The sequence below is a fragment of the Sylvia atricapilla genome, chromosome 2, assembly GCF_009819655.1.
Source record: "Sylvia atricapilla isolate bSylAtr1 chromosome 2, bSylAtr1.pri, whole genome shotgun sequence".
NCBI classification, from domain to species: domain Eukaryota; kingdom Metazoa; phylum Chordata; class Aves; order Passeriformes; family Sylviidae; genus Sylvia; species Sylvia atricapilla.
This window is the reverse complement of record NC_089141.1, coordinates 91844728-91865142: the sequence shown is the minus strand read 5'-3', so window position 1 is coordinate 91865142 and position 20415 is coordinate 91844728. Positions and strand designations below refer to the sequence as shown.

The 20415-nt window shown below is 36.2% G+C and overlaps 1 protein-coding gene across 1 annotated transcript in view; it reads left to right on the top strand.

Annotated features, from left to right (window-relative positions):
* The window catches only part of MYO16 (myosin XVI), a 267582-nt gene that overhangs the window by 74908 nt on the left and 172259 nt on the right, over nucleotides 1–20415 (top strand). Inside the window, exons 7-9 of the mRNA XM_066313833.1 lie at nucleotides 10859–10934; nucleotides 12282–12435; nucleotides 18992–19142. Coding sequence (XP_066169930.1) covers nucleotides 10859–10934; nucleotides 12282–12435; nucleotides 18992–19142 — 381 coding nt within the window. The remainder of the gene's footprint in view (nucleotides 1–10858; nucleotides 10935–12281; nucleotides 12436–18991; nucleotides 19143–20415) is intronic.

The following is a 20415-nucleotide window of genomic DNA, read 5'->3' as shown; positions in this document are numbered from 1 at the left end:
GCATAGCAATAATAGAGATGGTACTAATTTACATTATCTGGGGAAAAACAAAACCAAAACCAATGAACTGCGTAAATTTTAAATTTATAGTGAGAAAATTTAATTTGCATCTGCACAGGAGGAAATCTGTAAAGAATAAAGGCATTGTAAGCTTCTTGATACAAATCTCAAGTTGTAAATGAAGTGGATTATAAAAACCTTACTGTTCCATCTTCCGCAGTTAATTTATATGTGAAATTACTGGTGAAAGATGCATCAATATGAGTGAACTCATAATGTGAAAGGCATTGCATTCACACCTTATAATAAACCTGGCTTTTAGAGATTCCTTGATAATGGCAAGCCCATTTTTATTTAGGTTAGGGTTCTTCTCAACTAAATTTAGCCAACTAAACTTAAGGACAAAGTCAAAGTGTTTTCTTGTCTAATGAGAAGAATAATGTCTAGAAATCAACTAGAATTCTAGGCGATGCATTTAAAATAGGAGCGATTCATTGCTTATAGATCTGACCCTCCTTGATTATAGAAGTCATGGGCAGCAAGCATATGTCAGAGGTGTAATCTAAACATTTTTAAATCCTTCATGAGGAATCCAGATTATAGTGTGGGGCCCAAGGATGGGGCAACTGCCCACTGGTGTTCTGGGTCTCCCCAGTGGGAGTTGGCATGCCTTACATTTAGAAAGCATAAAGTTGTGCAGAGGGAATCCTAGAGGAGGAGTAGAGTTAGATACTTATAACAAAACCAATTCTATCAAAAGAAAAACATAGAAGAATACTTTCGTACTGTTTACAGAGAGGGAATAAGAAAGAGTTTTAAGTGTCGGTATGATTATCTGATGTTGAAAAAGAAATATTATCTGTGTCTATCTTTACAAATATTTGTTAAGAAAACCAGTTTAATGGATAAATTTACCCTCTAAAAACATTATTAGTCTGAATATTAAAACAGAGCATGGATGAATGACAAATGAATTGTCCTGTTAGCGACAGAATATGTAGATACAGAGTAGAAATTTTTTTCATAGAACAGGATATTGCTATTGTGTTTGAGGGTTGTGTACAGGATATAGCTACTGAGTACAGAATAGGGCAGCCGAAGATACTGCCTGAAGGTCAGTCTCTGTAAGACAAGAATCTGTTTTACAGGATCAGATTAGGTTATTAATGAGGTTATTAATTCAATTACTATAAATTGAAATACTACCAGTCTGCAAACATTAAAAAATAGACCTATTTTTAAACAATGTTATTCTGAATTTTTAGGACTGCCGTCATCCCCTCCCAATACATTTTAAGGCTAAAGGCAATTTTGTGTTTTTCAAGCATATTGAGATATTAACATTATACCAAAAAATTTTATATTATTGAAGTATTAAGATCAGAGTTGCTTACCTTAATCATTTTACCCTAGTAAAAAGATGGAAAATAATAACCACTACAGCACACATCCAAATCCTCATCTGTGACATACAAAAACCTCTTCAAAATCAGATTATTAAGGCAACAAAGCTAGCCCAAGAAATTACAGTATGTTAGGGTTGCCTATGTAAATTGAACAGGGCTTTTTTGACATAGACATTTTTAACCCTGTTTTTGATGGCAGCTGGAAGTCCTTTGTCTCCCTCTCACGCAGGGTGTGTATTTGTGTGCTGGTGTATTTGTGGTTGCTGTCTGTGCACACCAGTGCAGGGCACACGTCGTTGCTCGGGTGCCACCCTGCCCATGCTGGCACTGGTGCCAGCTGCAGAAGGGCCACTTGTATTTCTCAGGCTACCCTCTTAATTTGAATTTAGCACGGCAATCACTTTGTGAACAGCTAGTTATCTGGCATTGGTAGTGCTGTCCCTGCTGGACATCTTCCAGCTGCTGTGATCAGGAGAGCGCACACTCGCCCTCCCCATGGTGGGAATAGGCTGCAGCTCTGACATTTGCCTTGGGAACTTTGGCACAATTCCCAGGCACAAGCTGTTTCTTTGTTGTTTATCACAGAAATGTCACCTTTTAAAGAGCTATCGAAGACATGCAGGTCAGAGCTGACTTTGCAGTAGCTTAAACACTACCTCTCCCAAAATGTCATCCTTGGGGGATGATGCCTGTGTCTAAACTGTTAAATCACTAAATAAAAGAGGCCTAGGGATTAAGCCAGGCAACAGCCTGGCTTACATTCATATTGTTTAGAGCTAGTTTCCTCTATACGAGATTAGTCATGATTGTAGAGAGCTGGTTGGAGTGGCCCAAAGGAGAGTCAGGGGGAGAGCTAACAGTGTGGATTATAAGGGATGTTTAAGCTTGCTCCATGGCACTCTCTTACTTACTAAGACAGATTGTAGCCTCTGGCTTTGAGGTTTAAAGGGTTTCATGATGTCAAAAAAAACCCAGATAAGGCATTTGTTCAACACATTTGTTTAACTGCTGACTGGATCTCTTCAAGAATAACTCCTGTACAAGCAAGGATTTCTTCGTATATAAATTAGAAATATCCCACATAAATAAATTAAAAAAATTATAGCTATCAGATGCCTAGTTCATGTTTCTTAGCAAATTATATACATCCTGTGTCATTTTCAAATGTGAGAAATTGTCATTCTGTAAGTATATTCTCCCTTACACACATTTGGTTGGTCTGAATCATACCCTTCTGATTAGTTAGTTCATCAAGATGCATTTCTTTCATATTTTAAAAGGGACTTTGCTCCTTGCTGAAATCTCAGAGAACACAAGCTCTTACTGTGTGAATGAATTTGCTTATTGTTACCAAAACAAATTAGTCATTTGACTCAACTATGACTTGTAGATTCTTTTTTTTTTTTTCCTTAAGTGCATATTGTGCTGGAAACACAAAAAATCCAGATCTGTTGTTAGAATATGCTTCAATGTAAATCAATATACAAACTCATTTAGGGAAATGATCTTGTGAAGTTTGTCATTGCCACAAGAGTAGCTTTGAATGTAGTTTATGAACTTCTGCAACTACACTCCACAGATGTTTTCAGTGAGAAGAGCCTAAAGAAGGGGAGAAGGTGTGTTTAGTCTTCCAAAAAGAATAGATTATAGTCATTCAGGAAATAAATATTTTCCCTGTCAAGTGGTTAGAATCTTTAATTTATGGTCAGTAATTCCTCTAAAGAATGTTTTATCCAGACAAATCTCACCCTTTTTTCTTTAGTCTTTGTGTTCACGTTTGGCATAAGGTATTGTGCTCAGGTAGAAGACCATATTTCCCTTCAGATAAAATTACACTCACTTTCCTCAGAGAGTTCACTTGGAGATTTCTGCTTGTGATATTTTTTTCACTCTCAATAGATTCACAAGATTTCTATTAATTATTCAAATGCTAATTGTGGACAGAGAACATAAGGGAAGGAATCCTAGATTCACACAATACGGAATGATAAGAAAAGAGTTTGAATTTCATATACAGACTAGGAAAAATCTCAATTTACAAAATTACTATAGATTTCTCAATGTTTATATGTATGGTTTTAAAGCTGAGGTGTGCATGGTCTACACTACATACTTGGTTATTGCAGAACCTCTCTGATCAATATAAATTTTATTTTCCTTAAAATACCAGTTATAGTGACTTTAATATATGAGAGGTAAGTATGAAAAAAGAAGTCTAACAAAGCTTTTCAAGAACAAACTTTGAGAAGTGGCAGATTTATTATCTTCTCTATAATATAAATATATAACTTGTAGAACCATAATTTACAAGCATCTATAGTCATAAGATCACATAATATTTCCCTGATTTATTTTATTTTTCTCTGTCTAATTTCCTGGTGGATTGAAAAATAGATGTGCAGGTTATCAGTCTTCAAGTAAAGACTGATGCAGTTTTTATATCAGCTGTAGAAAACCATTTAAGTGACCTTTGTCACTTGTTTTAATAGCTGAAAACAACATTAGGCTTCCCTTTTTTTTTCCTGGAACTGTTCCAGAGGTTTAAAAGGCATCCCCTTAGACCATATAGGTTAAACTTGCTGACTGCATAAAGGTAATGGTGACACTTGGGGAACTTGGGTTCCATTCCAGGCTCTGTGCCTGAACAGATGCTGTATTTATGGTTCATTCCTCTCACATGTAGCCTTATTTGTGCCATTGCCTCTAGTCTGTTCCATTCTTGTCCTTATTCTATTGCCTTATTGTCCGATTCATTTGCCTGCCTTCATGTCCTTTCTTTACACGTTTTATCTAAATCCTGATTCCTTGCACAGTCAGCTTCTCCCCCTCCTCCTCTCCCTGGTTCTCATCCAAGCTTTCGTTTTTTTCTGCTTTGACTTCCTGCCAACCTTCCTTGCCCTTCTGTCCCACTTGCTTACAGTCCCAATCTCTGTTGTTCAATCTCAGTGTTTTTTTCCTCACATGTAACTTTCTTCTTTCATTTTTCTGATTAGTCTGTCTCTACCTACATCCTGGCTCCTTGCCACATTTCTCTTCTTCCCTTTCATTTCATTTATTTCATGCTGTTAGTTCCAGATTCCAGCTTTTTATCTATGCTGACTTTCATTCCACACACTCCCCCTCTTTGCTTTCTGCCCTGCTGCTAGTCTTATTCCCACAACCTACTTTTTCTAATCTGTTCTACTTTGCTGACCACAGTTGCTTCTGGTCTCCTTTTCTCTGCACTCAAATAGAAAAAGAAAAAGGAAAAAAAAATCTTCCTAATCTATAATGTATTAAGAAGGGAGATCTGATATGAATTTCCGACATAATTTCCTGTGTTTAGAGCAGTACTGTGGATCCAATTTGCAATTGTAAAGGAAATTCTATTTAGCCTCTGAAGGCTATTGGTCTTTTTTAGGGCATTACCTATGAAATTTTGTCTTTAAGGGACACACAGTTATCTAAGGCATACTATTATGTAATGGAGAATAAATATATGATCTTAGAAGCTCAGCTAGCAGTAACTCTAATGGCATAATAGTTACCTTACTCCCTAATGTTGAGTCTCTGTCTTGGAATTTGTTTCACTCCCCAAGAGTAAGGTTCCTAACCTACATATTTCTTCTTTTATGTCCTTAATGCCTGGTAAAGTGCCTATTATCACCCCCTTTAATTAGTTAAATAGTCTGCAGTGTTATTCTAAGGAGTTATATTGCTCCATGACTTATCTGATCTATTTATTCTATCTATGGAATATATGGTTAGCATTAAACTACAGCACCTCGGTCACAGAAGCTTAGTAATTGCAATAACACTACTGATAAAACTACTTCCCTGATTTTGATTCTTTTTATTGCAAATTTTTGAACATCCAGCTGTATATTTAAATAGAGCAGCTATTTAGTAAACAAGTACTGGTTCTACTAACATGTAGGCCTAAAATGTAGTGGACTGTACTAGCAAAAGGGGGCTCCCTGATTTATCCACTATAGTAAAAAAATAATCTTACAAGCACTGGGTAGCTGATTTTTTCAAAGTTTTGAAACTTGGCTAAGTTTTGATGATTGTCCAAGTTGACAAAAAATCATTAGCTCAGCCTATGGATAAAAGTCTTCAAATTATACAAACACTGAAGCTCATAAGGACAAGTAAGATGTTCTTCCACACCTGGCTACCAGAAGTGCTTCATTTTTGGTGTCTTTAATTTTCTTTCTAAGTTTAAAAAAAAAAAAATACTGAAGCTGAAAAATCATAAGCATTCGTAGACAGGAGTCCTAAAAAACTGCCTAACAAAAATCACATAGCTAAATGTGCACTTTTTAACCCAGTAAGATAGATTTTAATCGTATGAGCAATAGAAAACTTGTCCTTATGAGTGCAGAGATAGGTCATCTCTATCCACTGGTGAAGACTGCAGATTGTAATGGTGTAACTAGTGATATTTCATGTGTTCTATCTAGAGGTTTTGTTGTGTTTAGTGAACATACACCTCAGATATTAAAATAATGCTTGGTGAGTTTACTGTATTTCACACAATAATGTGTGATTCATGGTCAAAAATAATACTGATTTTGATCTAAGATTGTTGTTCCTCTAGTTTCTTATTGTACATCTTTGTCTCACTGTGGATGACCACATAATGGGGACCATATCCTGCAAAAATGAAGCGGTAACTTGAGAAGTGACAGCAGGTAGAACAAAATTGCAGGAAGAAGGTAATGAGGGCTTAGGCAGAGAGAACTGAGGAGTGGATATGAAGAAGTGCCTGGAGAATAAAAAATGGAGAAGGAGGTTAGGAACCAAAAGGTTGATGGTGAACCAGGTCACTTAGGGGTTGTAGAATATGTCCAAAGTTGAAACAGATAGAGAGGAGTGGAGAAGTGGAGAGAAATATTGCTGTTGACAGGGAAGAAAAGTGGAAGACTGAAGGAATTTACTGTTGGGGATTCATGCAAATTGGATAATGCATATTCATTGCTTTGCAAAACAGCACATGAGGACATTTGCATAAAACGTCCAGCTTTCTGAATTTAGGAGTTAAGCAGGTATCCCTCTGGTGGTAAAGAAAAGAGAATAAATGATCTGAGTTAGTGGCTCTGGGACTGGGACTTGGATAATAAGAGATAAAAGCTCAGGCAGAGCCAGCAGTTTATCCTTTGCAAGTTCTGATACACATCTGATGATCTGTACATGGCTTCAGAGGAAAATATTTGACCAGACAAGAGGAAGACACTTTTCAGGAGTACTGGTTCTGCTCTCCAGTTAATTAATTGCAAGTAAAAAATAGCATGGTTTGAGAGCAGTTTGGAGATGCTTTTGTAGCCTCAAGTGCACGGGGAGATTCTTGAGGAATCTCTGTCACTCCTTCATGGCTCATATTTCATTCTCTGTCACTGCAGTTACTTATCTGTGGCAAGAGGCCTTGCAGTCTTGCCAACACTGGTGCTCCTAAGCCTTTGCTTTATGAAACTCAGCACTGGTGGTTTTTTTGGGTTTGTTTGTTTGTTTGGTTTGGTTTGGGTTTTTTTTGGTTTTTTTTTTTTTTTTTTTTTACTAACATTTAATGCATGGTAAAACTTAGCCCCTTTTTTTGCCACAGGGCAATTGTATTTGGAGGCTTTATAATGTGCATATTGCAGTAAATTAATTTATGCTGCCTTTTGTTACAGAATCACAGAAGGGCTAAGGTTAAAAGAGACCACAGTGGGTCATCTGGTCCAACCCCTCTGCTCAAGAGGAATCATCCCAGATCATCCCAGAGCACAGGGCACAGGATGGTGTCCAGGCAGTTCTTGTATATATCCAGTGAGGGAGACTCCACAACCTCCCTGAGCATTTGGTTCCAGTGTATAGTCACCTTCATGTAAAGAAGCTATTCCTCACATTCGGGTGAAACTTCTTGTGAATCAGTCTCTTCCCATTGCCTCTTGTCCTGTTGCTCAAAACCATGGAGCAGAGCCTGTCTCCATTCTCTTGACATCTTCTCTTCAGATACTGACAGAGATGTGGTCCCTTCCCGGTTGTCTTCAGACTGAACAGGCCCAACTCCCTCAATCTGTCTAGGCAAGGGAGATGCCTCAGTACCCTACTGACGTGTCACTAGGCACCACTGAAAAGGGCTTGTCTCTGTCCTCTTTATGCTCTCCCTTTAGGTATTTATACTGTCCCTTTAGGTATGGAATCTCATCCAAATGGATGAGATTCCCCTGAACCATTGTTTCTCCAGGTTGAAGAATTCCAGCTTTTCCGGTTTTTCCTCATATGTGACGTGCTCTATTCTCTTAATTATCTTAGAGGCCTTTTGCTAGACTCTACCATGTCGCTTGTATTGAGAAGTTCAGAAATGGGCACAGCACTGCAGGTGTGATCTCACCTGTGCTGGGTAGTGAGGAAGGATCACCTCCATTGACCTGTGGGCAACACTCTTCTTAATGGTTCAGGAAACTATTTGCTTTCTGTGCAGCCAAAGCACATTGCTTGCTCACATACAACAAGGTGTTTACCAGAACGCCCAGGTCCTTTTCTGCAAAGCTCCTTTCCAGCTGGTGAGCCTTCAGCATGTACTGGTGACTGGGGTTGTTCTTTTGCACTTGGCCTTGTTGAGCTTCATGAAGTTCTTGTCTGACCATTTCTCCAGTCTGTTGAGGTCCCTCAGGATGGCAGCACAGCCCTCTCACATATCAGCCACTCCTCACATTAATGCCAGTAGTGAACTTTGCCCCATCAAATAGATCTTTAATGGGGATGTGAAACACGACCTATTGCTGATCCCTGGGGTACAGTGCTGGTTACTGGCCTCCACCTAGTCTGCTTGCCACTCACCACCAGCCTCTGGCCCCAGCCACTGGGCCATTTTTCAGTCCACCTGAATGATGGAATGCCTGTTTCTCTTCAGCAAGCATCGTGGCAGAACAGGTTGTAAATTGATGTTCACAATGTAGCTTTGCCAATATTTTCAGGACTTCCTCACTCATATAAGGCTCAGCTTAGAAGAAGTACAGAAATAGGTATCTTAAAATATATTAGTGATGGCCAAAGTCACAGCCCAATGCGCAGTGGGAGCTGAGCCAGAATGCTGCATGAATGAGAATACATAAAGTGTGGAGAAGCTCTGAAGTCCTTTGAAAATGAGGGCAAGGATCTTCTGGCTTGGTGAGAAAAGAATGAGCCAGGGGAATCTAAAAGGTGGGACTTTCAGATTAAAGTGTAAGATAGGAAAATATTCTTTGCAGTAGTATTCTCAACAGTCAGAGGGTAAGATATCCAGTAAGAGATGTCAGAAAAAGGTAGAAATATTGCAATTTGAGCAGAATACCATGAAAAGAGAGACAGCCATGCTTTATGATACAGAAAAGGTAACTAATTTTGTATTTGGAGAAGGAGGATATTCAGAGATAAAATCTGAAAGAAGAAAATTAGGGTCTGAGATATTTCCCAGTGTTCTTTCTAAAACTACTGAATAAATAGTTAAGGATATAAAAGTAGAAGCAAGATAAATTATATTTTATAAACAGATATTTTAAATAACTGCCATTACTATGGCATTTTCTGCACAGTGAGTAATGACACTGTCTACTTTTTTTTAATTTACATGGATTGGCAAAGACTATACTGGAAAAAAAAAAAAGAATATATATATATACACTTATTTGTAATATCTACAATAATTCATTAGGTGTTATGCAATTTCTTGACATAGTCATATGTCTGTTATTTGTAACTGTGCAGCTGAAATACTTCTGCTTAGTGGTAATTTGCTGTAATTATTCTACTGATATTTCTTCTCTCTTTTATTTAGGCACAGTTCAGAATATATGGTAATTTTATTTTAAAATGCTCCTTCTAAAACATTAGTGAATGAGGCAAATTCCAACGCAACAGAATTGCATAGCCAAAAGCAGGTTATTGAAATTGTCAGTGACCTGAATACCTTAGTCTCGGTGACATGCATCAAGAAACCCCAGCAGGAAATATTTCATTGGCAGCAGGAAGCGCTGATACTGGAGTATGGTATTTCTTGTGGTATAAATCCAAACCTTTGGTAACCTAAAAAGCTGTGTACTGTTACTAAACTAAAAATGCACTTAAAGTCTCCTTCCTTTAATACAACTACTATCACTTTTCAGAGATTATGCAGTAGCTCTATAACTGAGCATGGTCCTTTTTTCCCTAATAAAAAAAGACATATATGTGTGTATATTTTTACATGTGTTGCAAGTTCTCAGTGGAAAGCAGGGCTAATTGGATTTGGAAATAAACCTGTTATGGCTTTCCCAATTCTTGAAGTTTGCTGAATTTTTTTGCTGTTACTGCAAGAAAAGATAGCCAGCATTAGAAATCCGGTGAGAGCATAATCTTTTAATTTTTATAGAAATTTGAAACAATATTTTCCTGGATTTTTATGATTTGAAGCTTGGGATTTTCTTTGCATTTAATGGATTCCTCAGTACTGTGGTCTTTCCTAGTAAGTTGCCTCCTGTGTACTGAATCCATATTGATTTTTTTAACTGCAATGATTTCTTTTGTTTGTATTTATTTATTTATTGCTTGGGTTTATGCCAAACTAATATTGTTTCCCTTAGTTGGCTTCCAGTTCAGGTCTTGTTTATCTCTAGGTCTGTTCTTCTGCTCTTAAGAATCCTTTCTTTTCTTCACAGCCTTTTTTCCCCTATGCTCATCCTTGTCTCTCCTGTTGGTTGCACTTACACATTCTATTTGCTTTAACATATATTCAAAAATGCATATAGTTCTGTCATTTAGTTGGTCTCTATTTTCACATTCTAAAAGTATTTTTTGTTCCTTATGAAGCCTTTTGCTTATTTTGACCAGTTTATCAGAAAAGACATTGCTATAGCCTTTGATGGGAAAGTATCTCTAGAGACTTTGGTGCAGCCAAAGAACTTACCAAAAACAGTTACTTGCAGGAATTGAAAAGTATTTTTTAGACTTTTTCATTACATGAGGCTCTACCCTCCTCTACAATGCTGTATTTTTACCTTTACTAATAGATTAGATGATTTTGGTAGACATAAGATAAATGTGCCAATTTCTACTACTGACTAAGAACAGATTTACTTCTACGATGGTGGCTGTGAGTCAGACCCCTTTGACTGTGCTGGCACACAGTTGTTGGATTAATTAGGCATGAAGAAATATTTGTGATCTGAGTCTTAACAGGTGGTAATGGATGTTTTTTTCCTTTGTATGTTCTTTTACACATGTATGAGTGGAAGGAGATTTGGGAGTGGAGTTTTGCCCAGGGTACCCTGAAATCGTAGGAGAATTGAATTTTACTCTGCCGCTTGTGATTATAGAAATGTGTTTAGTAGCTGCAGAAGGTGGGGGTTGGGAGGTACTACCTGTGGTTTATCATATGATTTCAGATAGTGCAAGAAGGAATGAATAAACTGAGTGACAGGCACCTATCTTACTTCTTAAATTTCAACCACCTCTGGTTTTGCCCATTTTAGACCAATCTTGTGAAGCTGCTTTTGATGCACCAGGCAAATCCCAATCTTCTTAACTGCAATAATGAAAAGCCTTCAGGTAGGTGAAAATCCATGTACATGGTATATGTATTACCTATTGTGACACTGTTTCTTCCCTTCCTGTTTTCTTCCCTTCCTGTTTTCTTAGATATAGTTTATTAAGTGTGTAGACTAAATATACACTCTATACACATACACGTGCATACATTTTTACATACATTGGTGAAAACTGCTGGTCATGGTAACGCAGGATATCGTATCAAATGACAGCATGTCCTTCCACTTGTTTCATTCCCTGTTTATTTTTAGCTCTGTTTCTTACTTGAGAGTTCTTCCATGCCTTGGTAGTAGCTGCATTTGCACATTTTTGGTGACATCTCACTGCGTTCCTTTCTGTCTCAACTGTTATAGTACATGGCCTCATGAGTTGGAATTTCTATAGCTATTGTCTGAAAACAAATTCAACAACCAATTTTCAAGTGTAACTGCCACTGTTTACTGCGGAATGCACCTTCTTAAACCAGATAGCAACAGGGAGCTGAAGCACTGACTCTAAAGATAATAGAATTGTAGACCATAGTAGGTTGGAGCAGACTTCAGATCAACTGCTCTAACACGAAGATCAAAGCAGAGCTAAGGTTAGTAATGCTAGCTAGCAGTGTGGAAAAGAAGAAACACATGGTTGTTTGACATTCTACGCCTAGAATAAAATGAAGATGGAACTCAGTAATGTAGATAATTAAAACTTCCTGCCAGATTATGGGTGAAACTTCTCTTGCATAATAAAGCAAAATATGTAATGCTTCAAGCACTCTACTGCCTACAAATGTATTCACAGGGAACTTCATGATACTTAACCTTAGAAAAGTTGTTTGTGATTAGATACAGTTTTTATTTGTAAAAAAGGCTGTGGACTAAACTCAGATAATCTAACAATAGAGTTAGCTAACCACATTTAGTATGTATTTAACACAGTTGAGTTAACTGTCTTTCTGGTCTGTAAACAGAACTGATTTCAGCCCTTCTGATGTACAAAACATATAAATCTAGTTTGTAGAAATGTAAAACAGTTGAAAAAGATTCAAGTGCCTGTTCTCACAGAAATAAAATGTTGAAAAGGCTTGTTTTGTTTTTCCTGAAGTCCTGTAAATTATTGAATACTTTGGTTTGCTACACACCAAAAATGGTTTTGAGGTTTTGCAGATGGCAACTTAAGTCTATACTGAATTTATTTTGCCCTTGTTTTTCCAGTAATTTCAATTATTATTTTATGATTTATGTCTGAGCAATTCCTTTTGTGTTGTCTAGCCACATGTTTAATTTTAATCTGATCTAGAGATTTTAATTCAAAAGAGCTTTCTTGCACCATTTTCTTGTCTGATATCTTGGTTTTCCAATGTCTTAGATGTTGCAGCTTCTGATTTTATTGAGGAAATGCTTCTGAAGGCTGAAATTGTTTGGGAGGAAAAAATGAAAGACCCTTTAGCTGTTTCTACTTTATCTCAAGAAGAGCCATATGAAGAGATCATCCATGATTTGCCCACAATTTCCAATAAGCTGTAAGTAAATAATGGTGTTGTTATAGAGCAATTCCCTGAAGCCAGACTGTCCTTTGAACCATATCTGTCAGTCCTAGTTGTGTGTGCTTGGAGATATTCATATCCCATCTGGGCATGGTCCTGGGTAACTGCCTTTACATGTCCCTACCTTAGCAGGATGAATGGATCAGGTGCTCTCTAGGATGTCCCTTCCACCCCTAGCCATTCTGTGATTCTCTGTGATTTGATGGATCAAGTAACTTTCCTTTTGGAAATATCCTGAATCATCTTTTGCATTTGTATCTCTCATATATTTTTGTGAGACTTAGTTTTATAATTATGGACTATGAATAATAAAATATATTATTATAGTTGCTAGCAGAAATTACCTGGGGTTGCCTTAGCAGAATTATTAGAGGTTAGTACTGTAGACTTGAACATCATTTTGTTAAGGTAGATGGGTATAGTGTAAGTAAAACTGTCATTGCCTATGAGAGAAGCAAGGAATTCTGAAAAGCAAAATTCTGAAATTCTGTAAAGCAAAAAATGAGATATGTGATTTCAAATGAAATTATATTGGTCAAAATTATATTTACAAATTTATATTTAGATTTGTACTGCTTAAAATTCAAGTGAAATCAAGTAGCATTTAGCAGTGAAGACTTAAAACTGCTTGAAGAGTATTGAAGAGTCAATTTGTGTCTTAAATTGGAAATTTTGATACTTTTTTATTTCCCTGTGAATTTTAAACAAATATTTCCATGGGTATGTGAAAAGAGATGTACTGTAGGTATGAAGAACTGGCTGTTTTATGGTAGTACAAGACATACTGATATTTCAAATTCTTATTTCTAGATACTGGGATCCAGAGAATTTTAAAAGCTAGAAATAGTATTTTATACAGTGTGCAGTTGCTGTATATTTGAAGTATATATTTGTTAGTTGCATAATCCTCCAAAACACTGACATTAATTTTTCTATAGCAATCACCAAGGAGTGTGTGAGGAAAACAATAAACAAAACCTCTTATAGAGAGACAGATAAGGTATATATGCTTTCATTTCATAGTAGTTATAAATTATGGTTGGCAGAATGGGTTTGGATACATTAAAATTTGGAAGACGTGAGCAACTGTCATGATCACTCTGTAAATTCAGAACTCCATGGGATATGCTGATATTTAGTAAAGATTGCATATTTATGGATGGTAAACACATTGTGTTGTTTCTGCTTCACAATTTGCAGTCATTAATACATGTAGCTGGGTATATGATACTAATGTTTATGAAATTAGTAATTTTTCATTCTTTCTAATTCCTTATGAAATAAGCAGTCCTCTAGTCTAACCCACTGTTTCAATAACATAAATACTCGTCAAATTTATGTGGCCTTTAACTGGTTTTTAAATGAAAAATTTTAATTTTGGGACATGAAACTAAGCCTCTAGATTCTGAAATGTAACTAAAACTTTTAATTATTGATGCATTTTAATACTAGAAGTAGATGGCAGGTCACTCTTCTACCTATGTAATGATGCCTAGCAAGAGTTATTCACAAAGGTTTTAGAGACTTGGAGAATTTAGTTATTATTCTTGTGTCTAGATATTTGTACTGCTGTGCACATATTGTACTGAATACTGGTTTTGGTTCCAACACCCATTAACCTGTGGAAAACATGACTTACACAAATTTTAAGTGGGCTGAAAATATTTTTTCTCTACTCTTTCCTTCCTATAATACATAGATTAGGATAGCTAATTTTTGAGATTTTTCCATATAGGGACTCTTTATATGACAATAACACAGACCTGCCATGTGTAAAAACCTTCATTGGAAATTTTGAAAAAGTGAAGTCCACTGAAGAGAAAATCCTAGAAAATTGATTTATGTGTGGAGTTGGATGATTTTAGCTTATATTGCCAACTGTATCCCCAAGTGAAGCACCAGGTGAAGCCAAAGCCCTGTTCAGTTCTGTGCACTGACTTTGGCAGTGATCCTTTGCACATAGCCAGGGGGCCATTATTAGGATACAGTCAGCTTGAAATAATTCCAGTTTGGCAGGTTCTTGAGACTTTTAGCAGTCTTAGGTTTAGAGACTTCCTCAGCCAGAGCTTTGCAGTACCTATCTCTCAGGTCTGCTATCAGTGCAGGAGACTATCAGCTGGCCAGCCAGCTGAGATGGGAACATTGTTGGAAGGCAAAATTATTGATATATTTTGCCTGTGCAGCAGCTATCACTACTGAATATAGAAATCTGTTGGCGAGCCGTACTACACCGAGTTCCATGTTACTTATAAATCCTCTAATCTTAATTTATAGAGGTTGAAAATCAGGTATCATCTCAAAACTGGTTATCTCAGCTCTATAGTCTCATGCTTATACTTGTGAAACCCAAAACCTTGCAGAAGTATTATTCCAAATCATAGTAGATATATTCTTAAGATATGGTGAATTATCCTCCAGAGTGGCTCCATGCTGCCTATTAGAGAGGCATCTTAGATCAATGGTTTCAACTTTTTTCTTTTTCCAATGACTAATGTTGAAAGCAAAGACTTTCATCCTTCATGCTCTGCTAAAACAGTCTGTAGAGAGATGTGTAATATGCTAGGCTGAAGATAAATATCTGTGCTGTTCTTATGTATCAAACCAATTTTTTTTTGTGCTGAAGAGGAATGCATAATGATAATCCACATGTACCATTGCTTTATTCTTCATTGCATCCATTCTTCATTAACTCTCCTGATGTAAGAAAGTTTTCTGAGGTAGAAAGTTGGACAATAGTTCCTAGTAACTCTATGTTGTGTTCATATTGCTTTGTGGGCATTTCTCCCAAGAAAACAGTCTTCAAAAGCGAGCTCAAAAATTATGAGCAAACAATTATAAATAGCATGTGTGCTGTCAGCAAACCTAGTTTTGCTGGTTCAAATTTAAATTACAGCATTGATTTCTGGAAGAACACTGTAAAGAGGTGTACTGAAAGTCAGCCACTGCTTAGGTAGAGGAAACAAAATTTGATAGTCAGTATATTTGAAATATGCTGTTTCCAAGAAAATCTGGCTTTCTGTATACTCAGCCTTATCAGTGAGGTGTGGGTGGCACAAGGCAGGATTGCAGTTATTTCTCTGTCACTCCTCTTGCTCTTTTCTTGTGCTTTACACAGGCCTTCCACAAGCACCTTTGAGTCCATACCTGCTCTAGCATAGTTCCTTGGTCATAACTGACCAAGTAAATTAGCTGAAGGACAGAATTTTAGTAATGTCATGAAGTTACTTGAAAATTTACCATTGCAACAAACCTAAGGTCTATGCAAAAAATGTTTTGCCAGTTTTAATTCTAATGGTACAGTCAGAAGAAAATTTGTTACTCCACTGGCAAAAAATACCAGCACAGAATACATTAATTGGCATTAACAGTTGAAAACATTGAATTGACCATAGCTGTTTAAAAGGGACTTTAGATTCATGCTGTGGTCATAATGATCACTGTACTTCTACTCCAGTACATATGCCTGTAAAGCACGGATAGTGCAGTCATCTAGGTACTGATAAATCCTAAAAAATTAAGGACTTACTCTCAAAGAAATGCTAACTTGATCACACTGTATATTTTATGATGCATTTTTAAGTAAATATTAATTATAGTAATTATATGTTTCAAAATCAGCTCAAGAATGTGGAATAAAATAGAAATAGATATGTTCAAGACAGCAAAACAGAAAAGAAATTCAATTTTTCTTACATTTCAAGTCTTCTTTTTCATGTAACCATTTATGGAGCACTTACCTTTTAATTATTGTAGTGTTTCCAAACATTCTTCTAATGTTTACTCTGTCCTGAAGTTTCTTTTATGTAACTTCAGGAAGATTTTTAGATTGAAGTTTCAGAGGTTATGTACTTTACAGGGGTCAGCTGGCTTAGAAATTGTTTGGGGCATCCAAGAATGGATGCCTGTGGAAGGATTACAGAATTTTTCTCCAAAAAAACTATAAGCTCAAAGGGCCCATGAAAATATTGTTGCAGATTCTGCCTTTATATAATTCTCTTATCAAATTAGCAGGTACCCATGTGCTTACAATATTGATGATAAAACCTCCAATTACTTGATTGTCAGCCATTACTTTCTATTTGATTTCTTTTTTTGTTCTTTTTTAATTACATGGTAGAGGATGGCAAGTTACAGAAAACCATCTCATTTTATCTAAAAAAAATCCAATAAAAACACTCAATACTTCAGATTAATCTTATACATGGATGCTTCTTTGCATAAAAATTAAAATCACTGCTTCTTCATATAACATTCAATATTTTTTCTAGTCAGATAGGCAGGTAGAAAGTCCTACCATGTTCAAATATTACCCTAGATAACACTTCTTCCTGTCTACTGTGCAACAGTATTTTGGCATAAGTCTTCCTTTGTGGTTAATTATTTATTAATTATCCAATAATTATCCATCAAGTTTTATAAAAGAAGACAGTTAATGCTAATCTACATGCCTACATTAACATAAAATCTTCCCTTCCATGGTTCTATATTTGAGCTTTCAGAGGCATTGCTTGATTTAATCTTGTGACTAATAGAAATACTTTTCTAAAAATCCAGTGCTTTCTGGAAACATTTTATTTCAGTTTATTTCTCATAGTTTCTTCTTGAACCTGAGTCATAATGAATTGTTGGAGTAACTTTAATGTGTTTCTTTCTTTCACAGAATCATTCAAATTTTTGTTGTAATATGAATTATATATCACCTTTTCCATCATATAAAGTTCTATTAATATCTCATAAATGTATCTCATTTAAAGGCTATTCTTGTGTACATCAGTACATGAAACATCCCTGTTTATTAGGTTATTATTGTCCTCTTAAGTTCAAAATTAATCTGTCAATACAGTAGGCACTCATTTTCCCCCGCACTTTGCTGTGATTTACAACCTACTTCTCCTTTGTGACACTTGAAAGGTTTATTTGGTTGTGAGAAGTTTATAGGTGAATTTTGAGAAGTGTTTCTAAAGAGTTTTGTGCAGTTACCACAAAAGGGGTAAGATTAAATGGGTAAGGTTCTACTTCAGAGCAAAAAAATCCTGGATCTTTACAATTTAAAAGAAACATCACATTAATATTAAGAAAGATATTAGTGGCAGTGCTTTGGCCTTAAGAAGATCTTTTGCCCATGTGACATTTGGTAAATTTGTCTATGATGAGTCTATCTATGTCTATGGTAAATTATCTATGATGAATCTAAGCAGTAAATATAAATTTTATTTTCACCACTGTTCCTCTAGATGTTTTGCATTTAAATGTCTGAAGCAAAGTATCTGGAGGCAAAAAAATATTTATATTTCATTATAAAATGTTTAAACTAATTCTTTCAATATTTGCAGACTGACAGTTTCATCAAAGTTTTGTTTGTCTGTCTTTTATTTAGTGGGAAACAACTTCATGTTGTTTTTCAATTAATTCTGTCTAAAAGGTGTTTTATCTAATTTATTTCTAAAATTACATGCATATTTCAGTTCTGTATTATGTGTGTATTTCAGTTCTGTTTCCAATAGCAGTTCTTATCCCAAGTTGCTCTCAGTGTTAGCTATGAGTATTCATTTGAGTTAACTGTATAATCATGTTTTTTCTATAATCAGTGAATAAAGTCAAGTAACTTAGAGTAAATATGAGATTTATTTTAATTAAGTTTAGGCTTTATTCCATAGTGGAATGCACTATTCCCACATTCTCATATTGAGTCCACATTTTCTTTCAAAGAAATCATATACATGTTTTGGCAAGGAGCTGATGTTCACTCCATGAGATTGTCTCATGTGCGCTGTCAGAATCCAGACAATTATTTTTTAAGATATTTATATTCTCAACTCCTGCAGAAGATTCCTTGCTAATTCCTTGGATGTACAACTCTGAAAAATCATCCAAGATGTTGGTATTGTTTTTTTCAGAAGTGTCATATTGTCTGAACTACCAATAGGGAAAACAACTCCATGTGTATAAGAACAATTTTTATGAGGATTAAGAGTATGGCAGATTGTTTGAGTAATTTCAGGATTCTGATATTTTCTTGCATATTTGTTTGGTTATTTTTATCTTAGCACAAATTCAGAGCAGCTTCTGGTCATAAAATATATCTTGGATATTGCCAGATTAAAAGCAAGGAATTTAATTTCAATAACTGCAATGGCAATATATGTATTGTTACGTTTAAACATACTATTTTTCAAAATAGGATTGTGTAGTTCACTGTGATTTTTAAATTCAGTTGCAAAATTGGCTATTGATTTGCTAGCCTAGTGATGTCAAAAGCAGACTTGTGCATATTCTCTTGGGCTTGCTAAATTCTGCTACAGAAAAGGCATGCATAAAGGTGAATTTTAAATCAAAGTATGTTGCTCTGTGTCTTTGGGAACTGACCAGCCCATGTGAACAGTTTATTTCTCACTAATTTCTTTTTAGTACTTGGACCAGGAGCTTGTGTTTCAGCCCTGAGTTGTATCTTAGTTCTGTGCTTGTGCCACCCACATTTGATTGTTTGTCATCTTCAGTAGGAGTCTAATTGCTTTATTGATTCTCTTTGTAGCAATCCCCTGGCTTTACCCATTGCCAAGCAAGACAGTTTGCTGGAGAAAGATACCATGTTCAAAGATGCAGCTAAAGGCTTATGTAAGCAGCAGTCTCAAGACAGTGCATCTGAAACTATCACTGTGAACACCACAACCAAACTTGAGCAGGTAACAGCATGCAGCATCTTGAAATTTTCATTAGTGCTTAGGTATGGAAATTGTAAACGTAATGAAGCTGAAGACAATAGTATTTTTTCCCTCACCATACAGCAATATCATTTGCACTGCACAAGCCTTGTCACCTTGATCACTCCCTGAGGAGTTTCCTCTGCAAATTGAACAGCTGCTCCCTGCCAGCTCCTGGTGGCAGGTCAGGGGCTGTGGGGAGGGCTCAGAGCCCCTCAAACTCTGTTCCTGGGTCACAAACAGGAGAGGGACAACTGTTGGTTCTGCATAGACTGTGTGTTTGTCTCAAACTTCAAAATATAAAAGAAACACAACCTGGGAGAATGAAAAGACAAAAAGAATATCTAAGGAATATCAAGTTGCGAAGTGACTGTAATTCAAAGCTAAGAATTGCCAGATTTTCAGCTGCAGTGTTAACTCTCTTGTGATCATGCATTAGATTATGAGAACTGATTATTTGGATACACTTTAGAGTTTTCTCCACAGGAGGACAATCTCATTCAGTATATAGGATGAGATGCCAAAGGAGAAAATTATCTACTGCTTACAAATCTAGCACGTCCCAGGTTTGAATGTTTAGGACTTAAATTTTTTTTAGGTTTTTGTTTGTGCTTGGGTTGGTTTGGTATTTACTTTGTTTGGATTTTTTTTTTTTTTTTTTGTGATACAAGATGGTTTGTTTTCTGTTACATGCACTTGGGAAACACCTATTCCAGAAATACTTAGCCATTTAAGGAAAAGCTACTTTAGAATCAAGGGGGTGGGGCAGGGGAGTATTTCCATTAAAAATAATTTACTGTGAATTTGAAGCATAACAAAGGAGCACGACATTGGTTTTATTTGAGCCGTGTATGGTTCAAAAAAGCTGTGTCTTTATCTTGGCAGAAGAATGCATGCTCTGTTGCTTTTTATTTGGGTATGTTTCAGAGGAAGGGCTTGATCATACGAGATCAATCAGTGCATCCATATGTAAATGATATGAGTCAATCTGTGAAAGAACTTCAGCTTTGGAATCCTGTGGAGCACTCGGTTCCCTATCTCATCAGGGGACGCCACAACATGTTCTGCACATGGCTTGCATCTTGTTTTCATGTCAGGCAGTTTCTGATGTTGCTGACTGATGTGGTTTGATGAACACTGTCATTCCAAGGGACAAGCACTGCTGGTCAAAAAAGTGGATGCTTGCAACCCTTTTAAGGAGGAATCCTCCCATAATTGTAGGAAAAGAGAGGGGAGTATTTAGCTTACAGTCTTG